Source organism: Syngnathus leptorhynchus, chromosome 17, assembly GCF_054491065.1.
Source record: "Syngnathus leptorhynchus isolate UIUO chromosome 17, UIUO_Slep, whole genome shotgun sequence".
NCBI lineage: Eukaryota > Metazoa > Chordata > Actinopteri > Syngnathiformes > Syngnathidae > Syngnathus > Syngnathus leptorhynchus.
This window is the reverse complement of record NC_141211.1, coordinates 6,094,679-6,117,402: the sequence shown is the minus strand read 5'-3', so window position 1 is coordinate 6,117,402 and position 22,724 is coordinate 6,094,679. Positions and strand designations below refer to the sequence as shown.

Below are 22,724 nucleotides of genomic sequence, written 5' to 3'. Positions count from 1 at the left end.
ATATGAAATGTAAAAAGACCACTCTCGTTCACTGAAAAGATTCGTTCTATTGAACGAATCGTTCACTCACGAGCCAACATGAGTGCACTGGTTACCACGTCCGCCTCACAGTTCGGAGGGTGCGGGTCCGATTCCGAAGAAGCACAATGCACACAGACCTATTCATCACAGTTAAGATTTATTTCATTCAACATTTCACATTACAAATATTGAAAAATTATGCATACTGTTATATAAATAGTTGGCCGCAAACAATTAAATAACAGATTTTTCTTTTTCGTTTCACTAGCACTTCTACAGACCAACTCCTAGAAATATGGACATATCCGTATTACATAACTTAATCATTAGAAAGGAAAATACAAAAATAGGAACTTATAAAGTGAAATGACAATAAAAATTAAGGTGGTATCTGAAGTAAAAAAAAAATGCTATTAATAAATACAACAAACCTTCCCATACACAGTTAAAAACTATTGAAATCTTGCCATTAAGTAACATTAACAGACAAATATTTAAATATTTATTTTCCTTCAGAAAATGTGAACCATATATTGTGGAGCACAATATAGCAATTAGTAAAAACTAGACACTTTAACATATTAAAAGCTTCACCTCAAAAATATAACAAAAATCTGATCAAAATTATAAAAATCAATTATACATTCCAATTAAAAATATACCAATAAAGAGCTAAATACATTGTTGACCTAGTAATTACAATGCAATCAATCACAGTAGCTTAAAATAAACCAAATAAGCAAATGAGCACAAAAACCTTATTTTAAATGTTTTAAAAATAACTTCAATTATTTATATTAGTACAAATAGTTGGATTTCATTTCTTTCTTTTTTTTTTTTACAAACACCAGCATGAAAAGGATTACATTAAACAGTAGAAAATGACTGAAAAAACATATTAACATCTTCTTTAATTAAATGTCTGCAATAATTAAAAATGGCATTTGAAAGAATTACATTGCAAAGAGTCTTTCGTCTGGAAAAAGGTTCAAAAGAAGTATTGCACATAAAACTTGAAAGTTAACTTGCAACATTGTTTTTTTTTTTTTTAAATTCTTTTCTTTTTAACCACATTCAAGTCTTTAAGCTCCCCTTCCTCCATGTAGGTCAAGTCTTCATTTTTTTTTAAATATAATTTTAACAGTGTTCTAGTAGGATGCTTGAGTTCGGAACGTTCACGCTCGCCTATTCGCTTTTGTGTTACGCGCATCCCTGCTGAGGTCTGCCAATATGTAAGGATGGGAAGGGGGTTGAGGTCGGGGGTTCTCCTTAACGACGTCTAGTTCAGAAACATTTGGTGCACACCACAACAGTTAATTTCCGAGCTAATTCACCTCATTTCCACGCATTTTTTTTGTCGTCATGCATGCTAAGGATTACAATAGGTGCTAGTTGGCAAGTTCAAGAATATAGATACTATATATATATTTATATTTTTTTCTTCAAATATTAAAATATCTAAACACCAAACATCCATTCTTTTATTTTGTTTATTTGACAGGGACAGTGTACATCAATGAGCATTTCTGTAGATGTACCAAAATGAGCCAAGGGGCTATTTTTCATCTGTAGTCCCTGAGGCAAGGTGTGTGAAGTGTCTTGCCCAAGGACACAACAACACGTGGCTCGGACAGAGCTGGGTTCAGACCGCCGACCCTCCGGTTTCTGACCGACCCGCTCTACTGCCTGAGCCACGGCCGCCACACACATTCCTGTGATACGAGTTTGAGCTGTGAGGCTCCAACCTCATCTTTTTGCATTCTCCCCCCTAGACCAGATTTCCTCATATAGTGGCCAAGAGATGTCGACTAGTGGGGAGGTCTTTATTTACTTAAGTGCAGATTGTGGGGAGGCATTTACTCAACTTCAGATTGGGAGAGGCGTTGAACATTGTGCCTGGATTTGACTGTCGCTTTCGGGATACGTCGAATAGGGGCGAGGCTTTTATTTAGAAAGACATCTATTATGAGGACTTTATTCAACTATCTTGGAGGCGGCCTTTATTTACCAAAATATGGATTAGGACATGGAGGTGTCGAACTACTCATCTTTATTTACTTTTTGTACTTGAGACTGTTTACATGCCTCAGTAGGTGCTGTGGTTTTGTTTAGCAAGACTTCCAACAGCGCTCAGCAGGAGAGCGGCCACTATTTGAGGAAATAAGGCGAGTGCGGAAACCAAAGGTCACGTTTAACAACGAGTTTTAAGATCACAATTTTTTTTTTTTTTTTTTGTCTTCTTAAATGATTTCTCGCCATGCTATTAGATTTACTAGTCATCACCGAGTGGAAACATCGCGTGTAGGAAAAGCTAAGAAGACCAAGAGAGTGGATACACTTTGGTCTCTCCTCGGCAGATGTGACGTCGCACATAGAGTCCTTAGCACTGAAATGTATAAAAAGCATAATTGAAAAGAATAATATATCTCTTGAAATCGCGCCGCTCTTTTGTGTTTTTTTTTTTCTCTTCTTCTTTAAAATGAACATTTCCATATATGCAGATCTCTCAGTAACAAAAGTACAAAAGCTACCTTTCACAATGTGAAAAAATTGAGGTATTGCAAAAAGGAGTTTCCCCATATTTGTGAAAAATGTGCCTAAAATGACTGCCGGAACTAAAAGGAGGAGGGGGGGGGGGGGGGGGGGGGGAACAGATATTTAGAAAAGTAGTGCATAATAAATGCTTAAATGTGCATGACAAAATAATTTAGCTAGAAAACACTGTTTCAAAAAAATCAGCAGGCCGTGTATTAAAATAATTTTCTCACTATCTCATTTTGAACAGCAAATTCTTCACAAAGTGTTTGAAAATATCCCAGGTGCAAAAAGCCATATGAGGAGCCTCACTCATGAGCAAAATCAAGTTTTCTCTGCATTCCTCCACTACTAAAATGGGAGGATTTTGTCAAAAATTCTCACTTTCCACTGCGGGAATGTGCACATTTCTAGGGCGTGGGGCTAGGAGTAAGTCTTTCTAATGACGCAATTTGCTGCCGATGGGCTTCTACTGCACTACTAATGTTTTCTTCTTTTTATTTAAGGCCAATCTTTGGTTCTCTGGGGTGGGGGCTTCTAAAGGGGAAATGAGCTACAGTGCGACCCACTACTGCACAGCCAGTCTTTGGTTCCCCAACCTGCTGGACTTAGAAGGGGGGGCGGGGCGCCTTTCAAGTGTATGTGAATAGTCGCAGACGATCTTCAGTTATGCTTTCAAAACATGCTGAGTAGGATTAGCTTGGCTTGGCTAGATGGAGGGAAGCTGGAGGCCATATTTAAACTGCTTCGGCGGTAAAACTGAGCTTTGTGATGTTTCTTTTAATATGGTCGGGTTCTGGATGGAAAAGTGAGGAGGGGGAGAGAAGGGGGGGCCCCGGAGCCTCCCCATTGCCATACATTCCCATAATGCACTCTGCTCACGACCGCGTAGGTTTCCGTTACAATATAAACAAGGTGACGACGAAGCTAGCGAGTACAAAAAGTGTGCGAGTAACATCGTAGCTCCGCCCGGAAAAACAACACGGGCAGGCGTTCGTGACTTTTTTTTTTTTTTTTTAACTGCATCCGGCACGTTAGCAGCTGAGTTTGAGGTATTAGTTTTTGCATGTCAAGATGGAGATCGAAATTATTATGCGTGGAGATCTTTTTTTTTGAGAGAGAGAAAGAGAGTTTGGCTTTCAGGACTTCTCTGTTGTGTGCCGCTAGCAAATAAAACAGCTTTGGTTATCAATTAAGTGTATCCTGGTATATTCTAGAATGTGAAATAAGTGCACTCTTCTTCAGCGACACTTTTTTTTTTTTCTCTTCAATTCATATTTACTCCAGCCTCAGATTGGCGTCTTGGGAAAATCGAAAGTGAGCTCTGCTACAAAATGTCAAATCAAAAGGTAATTGTTTGGGAGGGGGGGGCTTTTATAAAAAAAATCTCTCTCTATATATACACACACAAAGGAAAGCACGCCAATTGATTCGCAGAGTACCATAGCACACTTTTCTATATATTTTTTGGGGGTTAGGGGAGGGGGCAAACAATCATTTAAGAAAATAAAACAAAACAGGTTATACACTATTTCCTTGCTGGACATACTTGATATAAATCCTGTTTTTTGTTTTGAAAATATAAATATTAACTAAAAAATGTTGAGCAAAAAGGAATCAGCAACAGAAAAGTGCATTTATTCATTAAATGATTTTGCGACTCCTGCACTACCTTGCCATCCTGCTCCCCCTACTGTCCGCCGCTGCCGCTCAGTTCCAGCGGAACGAGATGTGACGCGGCCGGTCGCCGCCTTCCTTCACCAGCGGCTTGTGAAACTCGCGGCCGGCGCGCGAGTGGATGGCCGCCCAGCAGTACTCGCAGTAGTACTGCAGGCAGGTGACGTTGGCGCAGAAGAACGGCGCAAATTTGCCGCCGCAGCGAGTGCCCTGGCACTCGTCGCACAGCTGGTCATCCAGCACGTATGGCTTCACTTCCACCTGTTGGCGTAAAAGGGAATTGCATCAAAACGTAAGGTTGGTGCGCAACAAATTGTAAAAAAATAAGTGAGACAAGGTCACATTTCTTTCTACAAACCCGTTTATCGATTTCGCCATGCTGCAGCTGTACAAAGCGAGCACTGATAGCAGCAATGTAGCTCTGCTGATTAGAGAAGGCGACCCGCCCAGCTCCTTTCGGGTACTTCAGCTCAGGATCTGTGTCGATGCCGGCGTAGCAGACGCCGCCGTACAGGCGGTCCATGATCATGGCCAGCTCCACTACAAATGAGAAATGCATTGTTTAAGAATTTGGATGCTAACAAATGAAATGAACAAGACTTCCACACACTGTAATAGACACGCTATCAGGGCAAAAACACAGCACAGTAAACACAATCTGAATATTAAATCCAATAGTTGCCACGGAGAGCAGAGGGGAAGTGTGAAGGTGAAAGCTGATTTCAGCAACTGCGGGACGCCGAGTGTGAGCGTCGTGGCCAACCAAGCCGGTCGGTCACGTGTCAACACCAGCGAGCATTTGCTTACAGCTGACATTTCAAAGATTGGCAGCGAAGCAATTAAGCAAATGTCGGAACACATGAGGGGGGGAGGGGGGATAAAGCGGCGAGATCGCACTGATCAAAGCCGAGTTGAACATGAAGAGCGGGACTAAAACGGGTTGGAGCTAAGACGGGGAAAGCAGGACACATTGCGCATACATCTGCACGTCATTCACATTTTATAACAGCATCGAAAGTGGAGCAGGAAAATTAAAATCATTTGATGATCGGGTCAAATCTTTTAAAATCAAATTCAAGCCCTTTTATTTAACTTAAAGTCATTTTTGGGGGGATGCTTTCACACCAGTAGATGGCCCTCTCATCCAAACCAGTTCATGGCTTTGCAAACATGGTTCGGTATGTGTCGTCTGAAAGAAAATGCGTCACATCAAACATGTGACGTTGCTCTCTCCTTGAACACAAGAATCACGAGATGTGAACAGGAAGACACTTTTGGGGAAGAACCATTTTTTTTGTGGAGCAAAACTGGTGTTTGGGAATAACTATTATTGTCTGGACAGTCTAGCAAGAGACTACTAGCAAATAGCAGAATACATTGAATAGCAAGACTTAAGCAAACTATCTATGCTAATGCTACCTGTAAACATGCTAAAAGCAAAGACGTGTCTATAAATTAAATGGCTTAACACCTCATCCGGTTCTGCAGGATAAAAAAAGAGGGGGCGAGGCTAAAAATAAATGCCCTCAAACAAGTAAACTGCAACATTTACTCCATGATATTTATTTAAAGTAGCTTTTTGGATAAAGTTAGTTTAGTTTCATTTGTGGGTTCATCAATTTTCCTTTTACTTGAAATGTTACTTTTACACAAGCTTTAATTTTTAGCTATCTAGTATTACATGCATAATTCAACCTCGGGCGCTGTCACTTGACTCTTTCACAAACCCAACGTAACCACTGGCAACATTTGATTCTTTTTCAGCAATTTAAGCGAGCCAAGCAGTCACATGAAAGCACACGCCGTCTCCGGGGCAGCAAACACAAGAGTCATCGTCTGTTTGTTGTTAACTGACAGAAACCTGACAAGTGTAAAGTCAGCAAGCTAGGATGCTAGGGGTGGGGCAAATAAAAGAGTTGCCAGACGGGTAAGCCCACCTGCACGGAGCGGGCGAGGAACACCTCCAACAAAAATAGTTTTCCTAGGGTCCAAAGGCTGAGATCCGTCCATCACAAAATCGCTGTCGTTCAAGTTCCACGGGCGGATTTGGACCTGGCACACACAAAAGTCAACACGTCGCATAAACTTTGGTAGACAAGGTGAGCAAAGCTGGCAGATGTTTGCGGAGAGCGCCCACTGACCGGCTTGTCTTTGATGGTGGGGCTGGAGACGCACAGGTAAAGCTTGCCGTCCTCCTCGATGCAGGCGTCGATCAGAGCCTGCACGGAGCTCTCGTCCTGGAAGAGCAGGAAAGCGTAGCCTGTGCACAAGTCAGAAAAGCAAAAAGTTCAAACGCAACAGTCCCGACCGACCACTGCTGTTCATTTCAACTTACCTTTTGGAGGGAAATAAGACTTGCTCTCGGCTTTATGGGGCCAGTCGACAAACAGGTGACCAAAACGCCGGAAACTGGCAGTTATCTCATCTAGAACCAAACAAGACATGGATTTTATGGTCTGAGTCACAGATTTTTGAGATTTTGAAGCACTTACTTGTAAATTTTATTGCTAGATTTACTTAAACAACCCCCCCCCCCCCCCCCCCCGCAAAACAAAAAGTGCATGTGGTTCTCCCTCCCCATTTTTACTACTACATCAAATCGTGACTTGTCATTTGACAGAATCGGTTAGACATCCCAAAAATCCAACACGTCAGATGCGAGTATACCTTCGTCTATATCTGGGGGCAATCCTCCCACAAAGACCTTGCGTGAGTAGCGTTCCACGCGTTCGCCATTCTGGTGAGGAAAGCAGTGTGGAGAACCCAGGCCTGCCAGACCCTGATCGCCACGCTCGTCATCAGGGAAACCGTCCTCCATGGGAAAGAGGGAGGAATGGCCTAGAAGAAAAGAAGAGGGCTTGAGTTCCTGAGGAGCAACAACGCTTTTAATCTGACATCCATCGTCTTTAATATCAACGCCGCCATCTGCCAGCAACCGCAGAATACACTTTATCCACTAAAACATTTTGAAAAGCATGCGAAAGGGTATTTTAGAACAAAATACAGGTGGAGATATATCACTGTAGCCTCCTCAAGAAAAACAACAGAAAACGGGTTTTTCAGCATACTTACTACACTGACAACCAATGCACAGGCAAAACATAAAAGTTGCCTTGGGAGGATTGCGTGTGTGCGCGTGTGGTGTGTTGTCGGGGTTAAGCCCTCCCTTGCCTATGCCTGCGCCAATACAACCTGCCCTGAGCTGCTTTATAAAGATTTATGCCAGGGAGTTAGCTCAGCCAAAGCTTCCAGAGTGCGCTGCACTGTGGCGTGAGCATGTGTGTGTTTCTGTGCCTCATTAAATAGCAGCTAAATGCTAACAAGCTGCAAGACGCGTGTGTATAAATGTCCTCCGACATAAGACTGCAAACAAAACTATGATGTAAGTAGAAATTTGGACGCTCGGACAATCATGCAGATGGCGGATCACTGAGAACTCAAATGAGGCTTGATGCAAAATGTCACACGTCACAAAGCAATCAAGAGATGGACAGCGTGGTCCATGATGATGTTGTTACCTCGTCTCCTGCTATAACTCCTGGCTGCATGTCAAGTCAAAAAAAAGAGGGTGATTATCGTGGATGCACAGTACATTACAGCAACAAATTATGCCGGGTACTTGTGTGACAGTGGAAAGGATACCCGGCCGGTCGCCCGTTTTATTGATTCATTAGCTAAAGCGGCACAAATCGGCTTGATGCGTATCGCCAATCGCAGGGCACAAATACAGACAAGGCACTCATTTGCATGCATTCATCAAGAATTATGACAATGAATCCCTCTCCAAAGTGGAACCACATCAGACAAGATGCTAGTTGCTAACTGGTTGCTTGGTTTCATTTCAAAACAAATGTTGCCATATTGTGAATAATTTCAATTTGTCCTGAGCTGCAGAACTTTAATACATTCTTAACACCAATGACTAATTTTCTATCAGCCAAAGCTTTGGCGCCATCTTGTGGGATCTGAAGGAATCACAGAAAGTGCACACAAAAAAACCCCCACAGGAACAGACGAGGAAGGTTTTCCAGAACATTTTCGTTGGAATCTGTTGACACGAGCAGTACAAAGTTTCAACATGGTTTCTCATGTCCAAATCTTTGACTGGCAGTGAAGGTTTCACTGAAAGATGTCATCGTTATCAAGTTGATGCTTGGTACGTGACTCATGCGTCTCCAGAGCTCGAGGGACAAAATGGCGCTTATCAGATACGTTTTGAAAGGACAATAGCGTCGTGTAACGCCGCAGAGATTGCAGCACCGAGCCATCTAAAACGAGTAGCGACCGAGAGAGGATGAAGAGGCCGGCCGGGATACACACGAGCGCTAATCTCTCGGCTCCAACAGTGAACTTCCCAACCCAGATGGACATTAACTCTGGGGGAAGGTCAAAGAAGTCGGAGGGAGGGAGTGAGACAAGCACAGCCTGAGAGAGCAAAAAGAAGGAAGCAGATTGAAACGAGTTCTATAAAAAGATGAGCGTGTGCAGGAGGGGAAAAATAGATTGGAAAGATGCAGAAGCAAAAAAAAAAAAAAAAAAAATGCTGCAAAGGGGGTGGAGGGGGTCATAGACTGCAAGGTCTGCCTATCCGGTGGCACCATCTGTCTCAGGGCTCCATGACAGCTCCGGACCACGTGACCAGACATTTAGTGTGGAGGTTGCTAAATATTCAACTGCTGCATGACACATCATGACTTGGCTTTTATTTGACCTTTTAGGTTTTCAACATAGTTTAAGTGACAAATATTGTCCTATCAGGGGTCGTGTCAGTTTTTAGATGTGAGCATTTGTGGCTTCAATGTTTTTGATGGGTTTATCTGAGGTGCTGTTTTTAGATCTGCATGGTGGGCCTTGCTGTCAAGTGACATTTGGATCACCCGGGAATATTGGAAGGACTCATTTCAAATGTCGACACACCCATGAAAACCAAAACCTGAGGTGGGTCAACATACGTACCATTAAGGGGCAGCGGGTTGTCCCCGCCTGGGTGAGGGAACCCCAGACGACCTGCACAGGGAGACACACATTCGAGACGTCATATTTTACATCATAACCCCCTTATGAGCGCTGATTATGACACGTTTAAACGTTGAGCCAGTGTCAAAACTGTATTGGTTGATAGATTGGCACTTGAAGCTAACCAGAACAGTGCCAAGTCTGAAAATTCATTCACAGAATGGTCTGTATTGTTGTTAAAAGATGACATGATGGCATTAATTTGATCCCGGAATTAATGAATTCACTTTCGAATACAACCAGCAGTTTTACTAAACAAATTATGTTCCAATTTGAAGGAAAGCTTTCCAGTAGAAAAAGCACAATTTGTCCTCAAGTTGCCCATTGGAAAACGGTTGCTTTCTGAGCGTTCATTAGGCGTGCCTACACTTTGGCTGCGGTGGTTCCGAGCACACCGACAGTTACTTCCATATCAACCTCATTACAGCCTACATCTGTGGGACAACAACATGTCTCCCTCTACCCCCCCCCCCCCCCTCTTGCTCATCGCCACCTATGTCCCACTTGCCAGGCCCACAAACACCACTCAAAATGCGCCCGTTCTGATGCCAAACAAGCTTCAAAGTTATGCAAGCCCTGCTTTCTACACTGGTGGGGGATAATGAGATGAAAAGGCTGAAATAATACAAGCATTGTTGTGCGGACAGCGAATGCCCTGTGATTGGTGCATTCCGACGCCTCTGTCACATGCAAGTGCGGAGGCCCCTCCCCCACAGTGCGGTTAAGGCGCCCGGCTGTATGCAAGAGCTGCTGCGCATAAAACCAAATCTACATCAGGACACAGCGCCCTCAGTTTCGACGGATGTCACCAAAACTGAGGTTTCTTTTAACCCCAGTCCAACCTGTTGAAGCTCAACTATATGCGAAAAAGAATTAACCCCTGTATGAAACAAACACGCGAGTACAACTGTATCATGAGAAGCATGCAGTCGAGCACAAAAAAAGACTCGCGCGTCAAAAGGGTGGGGTATGCTCGTCTCGTGAACCCTCCTGAAGTGCCGCTGCTTTTACATGTTGAAATACACGCACACAAACATGTTAGTGTATATCTGCGGGCATGCGTGCGTGGATGCGTGGCAAGACGGCAGAACAGAGGGATCCTTTCTGTCAGTCAAGACAATGCTGGAAGCTATGCAAAGCCACGAAAATACAGCCCCACATTTTGTCTCGTTTTTTTTTTTTTTTATTTCTCAACCTTTGCTCACAATTATGATCCGAGTGACAAATGTTGGGGTAATAATACATGACGTCCGCAATTTGCTTTGCAAGGGGAGAGAGCACGGCACTTTTCGAGAAAAGTCTCAGTAGTTTAAATGAACTTTAAGCTTTCCAGACGTCGTAAAATTGTAGATGTAATTGCGGCAAAGGCGAAACAAATTGAGCAACAGTTTGCAGAACATGAGGCGGTGAGGCTGGATCTGGCGTGATGCATCATGTGAAAGCAGCAGAGAAAGAGCCACTGTCGTCGAGAAAATGAGATGAGGATGCCTCAAGATAACAGAGGCCATCAAATGAGAGCAAATGTGCTTCTGCTGCATTCCTAACCAAACACAAAATCACTTTGGAGAGAGGGACCTCAAAGCCGGTTGACCTCGAAATCCAACACTTCCTGCCCACACTGTTTTGATGACAACTATTAAGCAAATATGGACGAGCACAAGCGCGCTGACGGCTCACATGATTATTATGGCGGTTGGACGTCAACATTTTGTACGAGCTTTAAGGCGATCCATCTGTGCCAAAGCGGACAAAAAGGTGTCCTCACATTGTTAAGGCAAGATTTACGAAAGCTTTGACAGCACAACATTAAGAGCACAGCTGGAGCTCACTGAGCATGGTGAGTATGAGGCCAAAATAAATAAGAGGTGTAACGTCTTGTGGAGCTCATTTCAGCATTGTTCAAGTGTGTGTGTGTGTGGGGGGGGGGGGGGGGGGGGGGGCACACTTGGGCTTTATGGTTGCTGGGGACTATGATTGAAATTTGTGCCTACCAATTAGCTCGAGAAGAAACGCTCTATTTCATTCAGGAGTGATGACCTAGCAGGAAAAACCTGATTGTGCAGTATTTTTGAGGATTAAGCTTTGTGCCCTACGGCACTAATGTCTTGACAACTAATTATCAATACGTGAACTCATTACAACATGTATCTGGCCAAAAATCAATAGCGGCCTTGTCCTGGTCATATGCAATTCCGGTCATTTCCAAGAGGAAAATAAAAAGTGTGCTACATGCAGTAACCTATTTCTGCTGTGTTGCGTAACATTCATTGGTTGCTCTTTGGTAATCAATAACTCAAGTCGGTTAGAATTTAATCTTTCCCAATTTTCGATGGGTCGCTTTCATCAAAGTATGAGCCCTTGCTTTTGCTCAAAATAGCCGACTTCCTGTTCATTTCACGCATGTAGACTTTTTGTGGGTCCTTTGTATGTCTCATGGTTTCCGGGGATATAGTGTCGATTACGTCTGACATCACAATGACGGCTTGTCGTCAGGTCACTGACTGTGTTTACCTTTCAGGTTGTCCTGCTCGGCCCGCATGATGTCGATCAGGGAGCTCTCCAAAGTGTTCATGTTGAAGCTGTCAAACGACCTGGTGCGCTCCTAAACAAGAGAAAGAAGGAACACCTTAAGTGAAGGACAAAAAGTATAAAAGCGTCGTTAACGTCATGTTGTAAAATATTGTCTTAGGTTAGCTGTAAAAGGAGCGGAGACAGTTGCAAGGCGACGGCTTTGGAACTTTAAACAATCGCATACCAACCATAGTGAGAATTGTTCTTTGTGTACGCATGAGCACACAAATATGTGCACATGTTCAAAACATGAAGGAACAAACTCCAAGCAAGGATTTCCTCAAACACAAATACTGGAATGAATTTTAATGACCATCACACAAAATACTGGAATGGATTTTAATGACCATCAATCAAACAGGCAAACATTTGCTTGACATTTTCTTCCGTCTTTGGCATAATAAAAACACATATCATGAAAATTTAGTGTAGTCAAGGTAAACATTGATAAGACTTGACTTTCGACTCTATCAAAAGGCATAAAAAAAAAGCTCTGTGACTTGTAAATGTCAATTTTCAGTGAGGTGACTAGAAATTGCTTAGTCATGATGGTTTGACTGGTTGGTTCTAACTAATAAATTAGTGGCGTTCCCTATTATCAGGAATGGGGTTAGTCGGAATCTGTGCTGGCTGCTTATCTGAACCAGTCTCAACAGGTTTACATTTTTACTTGCAAGAATTATTTCTATTTGGAATTATTTCTTTCAGATTTCTATTTTCTTGATTTATGAAATAGTTTTCTAAATCGTTGGTGTGTTAGACATGACTAGTCAAAGTAAAGCATGACTGTGCAATCAACAACAGTATCTTAGCGATGATGACATTTCATGAAGTTGACCAAATAGCAAGTAATCTGCAAGGTCACCACATTGTTGCTATGTTCTCAAATTGGTGCCGCTCACACGTCAGTGGCGCCACATTCTACACGGGACAATGCGAGAGCAGAGCAAAGGCACCTCGCGAAGAAAAGCTCACAGTTCAGTACTAGACCAGCAACTATATGCGAGGTCATATGTTGGAGTGGTCACAAAAAAAAAAAAAACACACACACACACACACACGACCGCGGGTCTTTCTGTTTTATTTTGACGTATTTTATTCTGTTACATTCTATCATCTTATCAGCAAGAGAGATTGGTTGGATGACTCGAGATCAAAGCCGGTTAAAAAGAATTCCCAGCAGTAGTCACAATGTCACATTTTGAAAACAGAAAACAAAACAGTCATACTATTTTGTTTTTCAAATGCAGCTCACTATGGCACCTTTATTGGACTTTGGGGTCAGGAGATATCGCACGGCGAACGACAAGAAAATCCAAAACAAGATTGTACATTAGATGGAGCTTGATTTTTAATGTGTAACCTAAGTTGTTTCATTTTTGAAGTATAAGTGAATGAATTGTAAAAGTAGAAATGATTCCAGTGTCACTGATTTATTCATTTATTTTATTTTGATTTGTTTATTTGACAGGGACAATGTACATAAATGAACATTTCTGTAGCTGCACCAAAATTAGCCAAGGGGCTCTTTTTCATTTGTAGTCCCTGAGGCAAGGTGTCTTGCCCAAGGACACGACGACACGTGACTTCGAACTGCCAACCCTCCGATTTCGCTCTACCACCACATGGTGGTGTAGTGGTTCACTCGCCAGACTTCACAGAAGGCAGCGTGGTTTTTGTAACTGTGTAAATGTCAACGTGGTTATGGTTAAAATTCATGGTAATGGTTGACTGTCTCGCGGTGACTGGGCGTGCCCACCATGTACTCTCACGCCGCTCCACAAACGAGTTCATTGCATGCAGGATGGGCTGACTGACGTCGTTCGTTTAGGATGTGCAAAAACAAATATTTACTGTAATTAGGACTTCTGTGTTAGCATAGCAGGTTAGTGATAGTTTATGTCTTTGGAAAAACAACTGTAGTAAACTGAAGACGCCATTGCGCCGTTTAGGTTGGACTGAGCAGATTTGTCAGACCTCTACGTCTCCGTGTAAAATGCCGGGAAGTTGCCCCTTTCACCTCTCATCATTGTGTTCCTAATCACGTCGTCGACAACAAGGAGGGAAAGGAAGGCCGAAGCCGAGAAGGCAGAGGTAGATGAAAGAAGGGGATGATGGAGAGATGGAAAGAGTACAAGGCAAAGGAAAGGTCTTTTCTCTCTGCCTGCCTTACCAGGAGGGCAGGAAGGGGAAGCGGTCTGATCTTTTGATGCTTGTGAATATGGCTGCGGCAAGCCAAAATATTTCAAAGCCCCGCTGCGACATGAAATAAGCCAAACTGTCAGAAACAACTTATTAGCAGTTGTTAGCTGAATGTTGGAATTGTTGCGCATGTGTGCACCCGAGGTGCAATAAGAGAAACAGAACGCTTCGTTGCTTGGGGATTACTGAGGGGATTACGCCGAAATGACTTCATTGTATGCAAGCATCTGAACTTAATACAGAGCTACCTTCAAGTACTTTTGTTCGGCATTTGCATGTGTTTTAAGATGATAGGAGATGAATGCCAGAAGTCTGCAGTTAAGCCATAGAACTGCATTGACACTGGTAGGTTTCATTTTTTAGGGTGAGGGGGGGGGCTTGATAGGATTAATTGACTAACTGGACCTGATTTGAACATATTATGACTGTTTCCGTCATTTGACAAAGAGGTAGACAGACTGCTGTGTTAGCATCTCCCGCTAGCCACTAGCTTGCACGCTATGCACGACAAAAACATGCATGTCAGAGCCATTGAAGACTAACTTGTCAATTGGTGAGTGTAAAAGGCTGTTTGTCAAAATGTGCCCTGGGGTTGGCTGGCAACCAGTCCAGCGTGCGGCCCACCTCTAGCCTAAAGTCATCTGGGATAGGCTCCAGCCGACCACAACCCTGCTTGACCCTAATGAGGATAAGCAGCATAGAAAATAGATGAGTGGACGGGGAAATCACTTTTGTAAATCAATTAAATGTCAACCAATATCATGTAATGGACTGTGGTCGACGTAGCAGAAGACCCTTTCTTCAATATAGTCAACTGCATTGTCTTGTTCGGACACATGAAGCCACGTTGGGCCTATGCAGCAGTAGATGTGCACGTGCACACACACACGCACACTTTCAGAGTATGTGTCAAGGGTGTGTGAAGGACGCAACAAAGCTGTATGATGGCAACGGTGTATGCTGTGTGCAGCCCCGCTTGGGCCCCTCATTAGTTTAAAAACATTTCTCTCATTTAGCACCAACGTGACAAAGAGCAGGGGTAATGACTGAAACCTCGGGCTTCTGCAGCTTAATGGCTCAGTCAGAATTAGTGCATGTAGAGACGTGCACGAGAATTTGCATGCACATGTCATGGGCAAAGGATGATAAGCTGTCTCTAATGAACGTTTCTTTTTTTGGGGGGGGGGGGGGGTGTTCAACCCACACCCTGCTTCTACTGAATGTAGTTTCAATCAGGAAGTGAGACGGTGGTTTAATTGGTTCGATGTGTCGAGAAAAACTACAATGTGCGTTTGACATAACTCCCAGTTCATTCAAGAGATAACGGGAGATGTACCACATGCCTCAAAAGTAAGACAATTTGGTTTTAGTCCAAAAATATGCCTCAAAGCACCACTATGCTTCAGGCATGGGAGTTACCAGTTACTGTTTGCCAGTAGTGCCAGCTGACAACTGGTTATAAACAAATGAGCAGGATGAGACATTTTTAAAGTAAAATATGCCGCAATAGTCACACAAAATCATCAATGTCTTCATGCTCCAGGCACAACTGTTTGTTCGCTGCAAGCTAGGTGCCAAGTGGTTAGTTAGCTGCTAAGGAACACGGGAGTCACCTGTTGCTATTAGCTGCTAGTGCTAGAAGCTTGCTTGATAGCCAATGCCCGGCTAGCTGACATAAAACGTTTGTTAGGACTACAACTGTATAAGTTGAATGTTGTTACACAAAATAACTATTTTAAAATCAGACTGACGTTTTTTGTACATTCTTCCAAAAGAAAAAAAATCTACCCACTTGTCAGTTCCACTAAGATAACGGCTAAGCTTCTCCTTATATGGAAGCAGACTACAGTCGGAAACAAGATTGGCACAAGGGGAACTGTTCAAATTTAATTTGAACTTTTATTATCATTAGGTTTTTTTTTGCGTATTTTATTTTTGCATAAATTTAGCATAGCACTTAGGACTGAGAACTATAAAAAATGAAATAGGTCCTGATTGGCATTAAAGTTTATCTGACCCCTGACCAAACAAAACTGTTTAGTCCATCTAATTTGGTCTTTTCTAATTGCTCAACAACCTTTTATATTGATTGGACATCCTTCCTAACAATTGTGAGTTGAGCAGGGGATGAATGAGGGTTGCAAATGCACAATAGCTGATGTCAACTCTTTACAAACAGCGCTTTAACATTTGTCCAGGTGGTTCTCTTAAGACAACATCCTGTCTTGGCTTACGGTGACTCCACAACACCTGACACAAGAGCATATCTTTGACCTTGAGGATTAAAGGAGGGAGGTGCTGGGAGAAAAGAATTAGGTGAGATTTTTACAAAATAAGTCACATTTTGAAGGAGAGAGAAGCAAAGCTCTGCAATGACGGAATGGCCGGTTAGCTGTTAGCATGAGTGCTGCGAGCTGGCCATCAGCCCAGCCCGAATACTAAAGCTGCTCTAATACAGCAGCATCCCCGCTTACTGCAGCCTGTGCTACAGTGCTGGAACATGGCGTGCCCTGCGTGGCTCTTCCTGTTACTTTGGGATGAACGGACACGAACAAACATATGGACTCCCCAAACAAAAAGAATCCAAAAACAAACCCATCGGAAATCTTCGTACAAAATGGTGGATCTGCTCACTTGATGCAAAAACGGAAACGTCTCAAGGGAGAGAAAAGCGGTGTGGCGACACTTCCTCATTCGGTCGGCTTGATACAGACATGCAGATAACACAAACATCTAAACAACCCAGTGAAAAATCTCCTTTTTGTCATATAAAAAAATTAGACTGACCAAGCTAAATAATTTCTGGTCAGGTAGGCTACCAAGGGGGGTGGCAGCAAAACCGTAGGACATGCAGGAATTTATGGCAAGTACTGGCTGTTGAGTACATGTGACAACAATCGCGCTTCTTCATACGTCCGAGGGAAGGGTGGCAAGATGGAAAACCAACACAACTACTGCATTATGTGTTCTTCATACTGTTAGTGGGTTTTACTTGTATAATTTCTGGTTCTGGACAATAAAATAAGATAGGCCACGGGCATGTTGAGACATGTCATAACAATGTCCTTACAGTTTGGCCCAGGGTACGCTGTGAGTCATCACGCATTACTACAGGGGTGCGCAACAAATACAGCGCAATCTCAAAGGCCAACACACACAATCTGTTTCCAAACTATGATTTTGCCTCTTTAAAAGCCCGGCAAATACAATTTCCCTTATTACTGATGTTAGCTTCCTGTCATTATAGCCGTATTGTTCTGCGCAACCAGAGACATGTGAACCGCTGTCACAATAAGTTCCACTTTTGGTCTTCGCAATCACAGGTTCCCTTCTATTGTAACGTCAAAAAACAAAGACAAAGAACACAAAGTACACGAAACCGATAAAGAAATGTTACAATTTTGGAATCTTTCATCATCCTTTTGTGCACGCGAAAGCCGATGCTAACTATTCCTCCGCTAACATGGCGCCTTGGAAGAGGATGACAGTTACGTATTTTATAGACAAAAATTTGCGAGGCAAGTTCACTCACGAATCGGCCGGGGGTTACAACGCTACGTGTATAATTACATTTGAATACAATTCGACTTGCGCCAGATGGTGGTCTTTAAGACCAATTAGTGTAGGCTGCTGGCAGCTAAATCAACAAAGGAAGTCACTGCGCACATTCTAAGAACATCAAACGATATTGATTTGAATGCATCCAAATATGTGAATGACAAATTTATTTGCATGCATGGAGGAAAAGAACACACAAAAGCAAAAAGGGCAGAGGCTGCGTACAGTACTTAGGGAAGGTCATGAGGTCGAGCTGAGCCTACGGTAGCCGGTATCCCTCGCCTGCATGCCACCCCCCCCCCCCCCCCCCCCCTTGTGATGACCTACACAATCAATCTCCAGCTGGGTCAATACAATGAATTTAGCTCCGTGCTCCCTTTACCCTTTTCCCGTCAGGCCTTTTTCCTCATGCGGTAACGCAATTATTTGCACGCTCGGATCCCAGCTATTACAAATCAGATTGAATGCGTCACGAGGCCATTTTGTCGGTAGCGTTCTGGCAGACAGACACATCCTGGTTCATTAATAAACAGGCGATCGAAGAAAATCATTAGGCTCCATTTCAGGGTGTAAGATATTGAGACCTTGCGCAGAGTTCCCCACCCACAGCGACACTATTCTTTTGTTTGACGCAAATCAACAATTGCTGTTTTTGCGATTTGAAACCTCTCATCTTCTTTTTCTGCAACCTTCACTCCATCCTTGATACCAGCCCCCTACCCCACCCACCCCAACCCCCTCGGCACGCACATGTGGCACACTGCAATGTTGCAGTGACACGAACACATTAGTCATCATCACAGACGTGCAGCAAAGCAAGCAAAAAAAAAAAATACTGATTTATAAGCTCACGCGTCAAGAGGAGGGCCTTGTAAATCCATGCCCACCTGCGAGCCCCCACGTCTAAAATAGCAGCAATATCACCTTTACAGTGATGAATTAATAGTAAAGGGTGGTCTGTTGTTTAATTATGTTTTGCATAGATAGACATTAGCGGTAGATGTCAATTAAACAGCATAAACGTATTCATGGGAATGTATTTGTAGTGTCGAGGTTCACATAGCTGACCCTAAGCCAGGTAGGATTAGCCTCCAGCCCGTGACGCCACGAAGGAAAGCGGATGAATGGAACGTACAGTATGTACAGGGGGGGTCTTTGGTTTAGAGTTCCGCAGAACCCGGAAACAGCCATACCTGCATTACGCTGAAATATTAGCATGACAAATATAGCAAATATCTTTATAAAAACAATTGTAACCTCAAACTGTAACAATTAGTAACCATTTGTATGGAAAAACTCAGCCATTAAAATAAAAAATTGTAATAATGTATTTTCTAACTCCGTTGTGACCACGAAATGTCGTACGTCAGACCCCGCAATAAAGAGTATCACATACCTGGAAAGGGAAGATGTTATCACTGCGGCTGACACCGTCATCCATCCAGGACTTGGGGTTGAAGCCAGCGGGATTGTTGCGAGGGTACTTCTGGGATGCCACGTGGTTGTTGAGGAAGGTCTTCTTCAGTGGCGAGATGGAGTTGATGGGCGTCATGCCGCCGTTGAGACCTCGGCGATAATCTCGGCCCTGAGAGCCTCCCCAGCCACCGCCGCCGCTTCCGTAGCCGCCGCCTGGACTCCAGGAGGTGGAGGAACCTGGGGAGGGAGAGGGGCTCTGGTAGTTGGCCGGGCCCCATGGGGACGGGGGCTTGCTCAGGCTGTTGGACAAATGTGGCAACTGGTTGAAGGGCGGATTCCTGTGCGGAAAGGGCGGAGGAGGGTGCGGGGAGGCAGGCGAGCGTCGGTGCTGCTGGTGTTGGTTGTGGGGGTGCTGGAAGTGGGGGTGTGGCGGCGGGGCCGGGTGGTGCTGCGAAAGGGCGGCGGCCGGTCCTATCTGAGGGGAGAAGTTGCCGCCGAAGCCTGGGCTAACATGATGGGAGAAGTTCTGGAACAGCAGCGTGCCATTGTTGGCGGAGGCCGGGTTGAAAAAGCTGACGTCCTCGTTGATGATGGTCGACGGCGCCGGCGGGATGGCCGCCGACCAGTTGTTGAAGCTGGTGAGCGACGACAAAGTGGTATTGGACTGGACCGGGCCGCCCAGGCCGGATGTCTCCTGGTAATCAAAGCCCGTCAGAACGGGAGACTCCAGGCGGATCTGCTTCTCTTTCCCGGTGCTTCCATCAGGCGAGCCGCTGTCCGTCTTGCCGTCCTCCGACCGGCCTTTTTCCAGTTCTGAAATTATTCCGCCGCCACCGCCCTCCTGGTGACTCCCGGGTGACAGCTGCTTTTCTTGCGTTTCTTGCATTTCTTGTTGCTGCTGCACTTTGGGCTTCTCGGGCCCGCCCATGATTTCGTCTTGCACGCTCCCGTGAGTGGCCGAGGCAGGGAAGAGCCAGGGAGAGCCCGCGGTGGTGCCATTCCCCGCGGCGGCGGCGGTGCTGTTTATAAACGCAGCGGGGCTCTGCGACACATTTTGGTGGTGGTGTGGGGGCTGCAGATGCGGGTGGATTCGGACCGGGAACGCAGACTTGTTGCCAGTGTTGTTTTGAACCAGGACTCCGAACCCGTAATCCCCCATTTGTTTGCTCCCCCCACACACACAAATAGTATCCCGTGATCGTTTGGTCCTGTTGAGAGAGCGCACAGACACGATAGCTTGTCACGCAGTTATTAGCAACCAATACACATGAACTAATTTAGGGACTGGCATTTACAGAGCAGAAATGATCTTTTCCTCTATTGGACCCGTTTTATCCATTCACAGATTTCCTAGAAAAATGCTAATCAACTCCCTCCCTAATGACCCCATTCTCGAGCAGTGAACACCAGTGTTAGTCCAAGCTGTGGGCAAAGCACACGGTTAACGTTGGACATGTCCACCGGTCTAATTATAACCGCGTGACGCTGCCCAACTCGTCCACGGACAGCTGAGTCGCCGGCAGCACCCCCTCAAATGCGTGTAAGCCATACGTGCTGTGATGTGACGAAGGGCCGGGGTACACGATCGCTATTTCGGAGACGTTTGGACTTGACGCAAAAAGCGACTGACACGCCATGGATTTGTGCGCGGCGTGGGGCCAAAAAAAGAAGACAACACACAAACGGCGTGACGTGACGTTTTAAAGACTAATTGACGTCGAGGGGGCAGGGGGAAGGAATGTTCCACAAAACACACACACAAAAAAAACCGCACGACCTTGTTTGACAGCTGTCAAGAGTCTCTGCGCTTTCATCGGCGAGGAGCAATACGCGAGCGTTTCACGAAATACGCACCATAAAGATGCGTCTTGTGCGCTTTTCTATATACGACAAAGACGACAGACAAAAAGAAAAGACTGTGAGGCGACAGGTAACCGGTAAAAACTAGTTAGCCAAGTAGCTAATATCGGTTACTAGCCATAGCAAGCTAGCCATTAACTGCTAGCACGAGCCGCTAGCTCGCTAATATAAAACGTCTATATTTCCCCCCCTTCACCTTGTGATCACCACCTCCGACCTCGGCGACGTCTTTGTCGGGAACCTTCCGTCGGCTTGACAGCAGGCTGGTGTCCTTGAAAGGATGTCTTAAGGCCGGTGGAGGCGATTTAATAGCTTGAGTCGTACAGTGCAGTCGGTCAGCTTTTTTTCTCTCTCTCCTCCCTTCTCTTGACGTGTCCTGCCTGCTCAATGACACCGCTTTGCCTCAAATGTGGACCGTGTCATCCGAAGGGGCTTCCTTGGCAACTCGTCAAATGCGCTCGGGTGCGGTAAGTGTCGCGAGCCTTATTCGGTCGGTTTCATTTTAAGCTTGGCTTCAGTATTTTTATCCAGCCTGAGTCCTTGTGTGTGAGTGAGCTTTGGCTTGCCCCCCTTCTCCTGAAGCCGACCGTGGCCGAATGACAGTGAGGGATCAGCCGAAACACACTTCCGCTTCTAGCTCCGCCTCCTTAGCCCAGACCACGCCCTTTCGAGCCACACCTCGGTGTTTGATTGGCCGCAGAACCAGCAGTCGTGTCCTGACTCCGCCTACCACCCTTTAAACTTCTCACAGGAACAATACAGCTATGATGCGCAGAGGACAAATGATCAGATGGACGTCTTTTTTTTTTTTCCAGCGTGACCTGTTTTCTACCAATAAATATATCTTCACACTAGACAGTCATGTTGATTTACATTGTTGTGCTATAGCACTCTATAATATTACACTAACACTGTAAAAACATCCAATAATGACAATTATCAGAAATTTAATGAATGAATTAATTAAATACAACTATGAATAATAAACAGTTTTTTCTAACACTTTCTCCTTCAATTATATACTGTCCTGGATGTTTTAACCCCTCTCTCAGCTTCTCAGTTTGTCAGTAAAATCAGTTCTTCTCAGAGGATAAAGAATATATGGCTGTGTTGCAGCACTATTTGTGTTCCAATATTCATTGCAAATATGGGAACACTGTTACACCGATGCTAATTGTTAGGTCACGTGCCTTTGAAGTTTTCTCATTGTTTGTTAGCATTAGCTGATCAACTGCTCATATCTCAAAGCGTGAAATTTGGGTGACTTATGTCACAAGGGATCACTTTATTACTGCCAAAGCCAATAGGTAAGCAAAGCTGCACTGAGATTTGTACCATGCATAGATAAGTATCACGGAATATAGTTGACGTCATACACGTTATTAAGACAACCTGGGCTAACTGATCAGGAGTTTTTCTTTGAGTGGCCCGTCGTTTTCCACACGTCCACCCTCGCCATGTCCTTTTATCTACCCCCGCTGTTTGGTCATTATCACCTGGAGGTCATCGCAAAGCTTTGACTCTTGTCAGTCTCAGCGACCCTCCACTACAAATGGCTACCTAATAAATCAAGTTACCTCTGATCCAGCTGGGAGAGGGTGATAAATTAAACAAAGCATTGTGTACTGCATTAATAAATGTGTACAGAAAAGATGAGTGCGTATTGGCAGGGTTAGCCGGTGTAATCCAGTAGTAAAACTACCCTGATAAGTACTGTCAATAAGTAACTTGAGTAAATGTAGTGGAATAAATGCAACTAATTACGAGCCGCCTCTGCCGAGAATTTGAGATTAATTATTTTTAATGGGTTTCATCGTGAACATTTAGCAGGGTGTTCCTCTCACCGTGTCTATGGGAGGAAATGTATT

General features: G+C 44.3%; 1 protein-coding gene across 5 annotated transcripts in view; it reads right to left on the bottom strand.

The window, feature by feature from the left end:
• Positions 1 to 159: 159 nt before the first annotated feature.
• cpeb4b (cytoplasmic polyadenylation element binding protein 4b) overlaps positions 160 to 22,724 on the bottom strand; it is a 40,705-nt gene continuing 18,140 nt past the window's right edge. For 3 of the 5 annotated variants that reach the window (XM_085935138.1, XM_085935139.1, XM_085935140.1), the window contains 9 exons: positions 18,977 to 20,204; positions 11,761 to 11,851; positions 9,190 to 9,240; positions 6,901 to 7,071; positions 6,569 to 6,658; positions 6,375 to 6,493; positions 6,171 to 6,285; positions 4,592 to 4,773; positions 160 to 4,494 (listed from right to left, as the gene is read on the bottom strand). In XM_085935138.1, coding sequence (XP_085791264.1) covers positions 4,267 to 4,494; positions 4,592 to 4,773; positions 6,171 to 6,285; positions 6,375 to 6,493; positions 6,569 to 6,658; positions 6,901 to 7,071; positions 9,190 to 9,240; positions 11,761 to 11,851; positions 18,977 to 20,155 — 2,226 coding nt within the window. In that variant the 5' untranslated portion in view covers positions 20,156 to 20,204 and the 3' untranslated portion in view covers positions 160 to 4,266. Of the gene's footprint in view, positions 4,495 to 4,591; positions 4,774 to 6,170; positions 6,286 to 6,374; positions 6,494 to 6,568; positions 6,659 to 6,900; positions 7,072 to 9,189; positions 9,241 to 11,760; positions 11,852 to 18,976; positions 20,205 to 21,052; positions 21,500 to 22,724 lie in introns of those variants that run through there. The other 2 variants (XM_085935137.1, XM_085935141.1) reach the window with 2 other exon arrangements.